Source organism: Herpailurus yagouaroundi, unplaced genomic scaffold (assembly GCF_014898765.1).
Source record: "Herpailurus yagouaroundi ecotype Mexico unplaced genomic scaffold, PumYag 139, whole genome shotgun sequence".
NCBI classification, from domain to species: domain Eukaryota; kingdom Metazoa; phylum Chordata; class Mammalia; order Carnivora; family Felidae; genus Herpailurus; species Herpailurus yagouaroundi.
In genome coordinates this window covers 74,024,796-74,027,373 of record NW_024412394.1, presented here as the reverse complement: position 1 = coordinate 74,027,373, position 2,578 = coordinate 74,024,796, and the positions used below count along the sequence as shown (strand labels likewise).

Sequence of the window (2,578 nt, the reverse complement as noted above, 5' to 3'; positions counted from 1 at the left end):
TAAATGACAAGGCTTCTATTTTAAGATGTCAAATCAATCACATGTTATGGTCTCCTTTGTGGTTCAAGGCTTTGGAATTTCTGAACTTAAGGTAAAAACTATTCCAGAAAGTGTACAATTCAATATATTTCCTTCTTGAAAGAAGTTCCGTAAAAATATTTGTGCATTGTTAAGAAATCTATTCTTCATTCATATCCCAGATGAACTTCAAGGGGATATCTTTCATCTTCGTTTGGAAAAGCATGTCAAACTTTTCATTCTGCTCAGCAGTCATGTGATTTTTCCAGTCTCCAATCGTACCTGGGAGGAACAGCAAAGAAATTGCTTCAAGGCAGATTCTGGGAGGAGGAGGCATGATGCCTTAGTGCTGGGAGAAACACCATTTTTTGGACATTCATTTTCCTCCCTAGTAAGGCCCCTGTTGCTCCTACACATGGCAATGGCCCTTTTCTCTGCCACTTTATGGCAAGGGGAAAAGAAAACTCATCACAATTAGGTAATTTAAGGTAATTAGCTCAAGCCCTGAGCTGTCAGCTACCTGACAAACGAGAAAACTCTTGCAACTTGTTGACTATTTTGTTTCAAGCTAACATGGGCTATTGTAGTTTACAGAAGTCCTTAAAAATTCCAAAAATCAGATATCATTAGACAAATATTTACTGATGAGGACATGGATGCTCAGAGAGATTTTTAAAATATATTCCAAGCTCATACAGTTTGGAATGGCCCACCTGTAATTATTCCATCTGTACCCAGTGTAGGTTTACAACAATCTTACTTTAAACTTACAGACACAGAGTTGGGATGGCAAGTAGAGGTTGATAGAAGGAGAGGCAAGAAACACTGAGTAGAATCATGCTAAAGTGTAAACAAATAAATAAACCAGCTTCAATGCTAATGAAACTGAAAACACAAACACAATTTGTGCAAGAGTGGTAAAGCCAGTACAAATGACATTACACTTCATAACATCTAAGAGAAAAGTATGTGCAGAAGAAACAAGGGAATGTGCATCATTTCCGTAAGGAAATTTGGCTTCTCCTATTTGTTGTCTTGGCCATTTCAGTCTCTCGTTTTTCAGGTGTGTTACAGATGTGTAACCACAGAAAATTTTCTTTTTTCAAAGAAAAAAAAATGCAAGTGCCATGATGATGGCATTGGAGAAGGATTGTAGCATCTACAACATGACAGGATGCGCTGAGGGTAAAGGGAAGGGCATGTCCCCACTTCAGGTTGGCTCCAAGTTACCAGTGTTTCACATTTTTTAATTGAATGGGTGAAGATGTACAAAGTAGTTAAGTGAAGGAAATACTAATGTATTTAAGCCACTATTTATTGCGATTGGTGTGGAGGCATAAAACATTCTGATTAAGTGTAAAATTTATGTCAATAATTCTGTATTATCGATTTTCCAGGTACTAAGAAGATCATACATTTTAACTTAGAATAATTTATAAAATAATAAAAATATTCTAACATGTTCACATTTATCATTTATATGAAGGAATCATTCATTTAAAAATGCACTCACCAGAGGTATCATATTGAGATAAAGGAGATATTCCTATACATTTTTATGATGGAAGATTCTTTTGTTACTGGGCAGGACTATTATGTATACTATATTATTATATGTGTGTGTGTGTGTGTGTGTGTGTGTGTATACTATTATATGTATACATAATAGTCCTCCCCAGTAACAAAAGAATAGTGAATATGTGTTGTTAATTCAGTCCTGGACGAGGTTCAGACTAAATCACAGAGATGGAAGAACAGCCAGTGATGGCCAACTGTGCCACCATTAATTCATCATCATGTGCCTAGCCCATTGTACTGGGGGAAAATAGTCTAACACTAAATGAACATCCCTTTTGTGGTAGACATGGTGATAGGCATTGGTAGATTTCCAGGGGCCAAGGAGAAGGCCTTGCAACTTTAGGCTATTCATCCAGACACATTCTGGGACCAAATAATATAGTCTCTTGAAGAGCACCAAGAAGAAATCATGGAAAATCAACTGTGTAGGGAAGGGAACAGGGCCATAGCAGCTCCACATCAGGAAAGCTTAGAAGCTACACTTCGGTATGTTTGTATCACAGTGAAAGATAGCCAAGCATTTATTGTTCAACATCACCTTTGCGAAGGAAATGACCTTTTTTTTGTATCCCAAAATGGGCCTTGAGTTTATTGTCATAATTGGCTCGTGGGTCATTCTTCATGTTTTCAAACGTGGCCTGTCTCACAACAGCATCCACGTCCTCTTCACTCAATTCTTTCCCCAAAAGTTTGCATACTTTTAACACAGAGCCTCTGAGGTCCTGAAATAAATCATAATATGATAAATGATGCACATTATAAGAAAGAAGACACACACAAAAGTCACAGCTAAATATCATTATGGGAGTGAAAAATGTAGGTGCTTAGGATACTTAGAAAAGTGGAGCAGGACCATGAGAAGGTTCTTGCTTACTCCTTCTTGATAAATTAATTCCTCCCTTGTCGACTGTTTTAGAGTGCATATTAGGAACACTCATATTTCATTTTATTTGTGTTGAGTGGGCAAGTATTTGGTGAATAG

At 37.1% G+C, this 2,578-nt stretch overlaps 1 protein-coding gene across 3 annotated transcripts in view; it reads right to left on the bottom strand.

Moving 5' to 3' along the window:
* Positions 1-2,578, bottom strand: part of LOC121029952 (amine sulfotransferase-like) — a 21,309-nt gene continuing 18,731 nt past the window's right edge. For 2 of the 3 annotated variants that reach the window (XM_040474449.1, XM_040474451.1), the window contains 2 exons: positions 2,135-2,318; positions 1-300 (listed from right to left, as the gene is read on the bottom strand). In XM_040474449.1, the coding sequence (XP_040330383.1) occupies positions 179-300; positions 2,135-2,318 (306 nt within the window). In that variant the 3' untranslated portion in view covers positions 1-178. The remainder of the gene's footprint in view (positions 301-2,134; positions 2,319-2,578) is intronic. The other variant, XM_040474450.1, reaches the window with a different exon arrangement.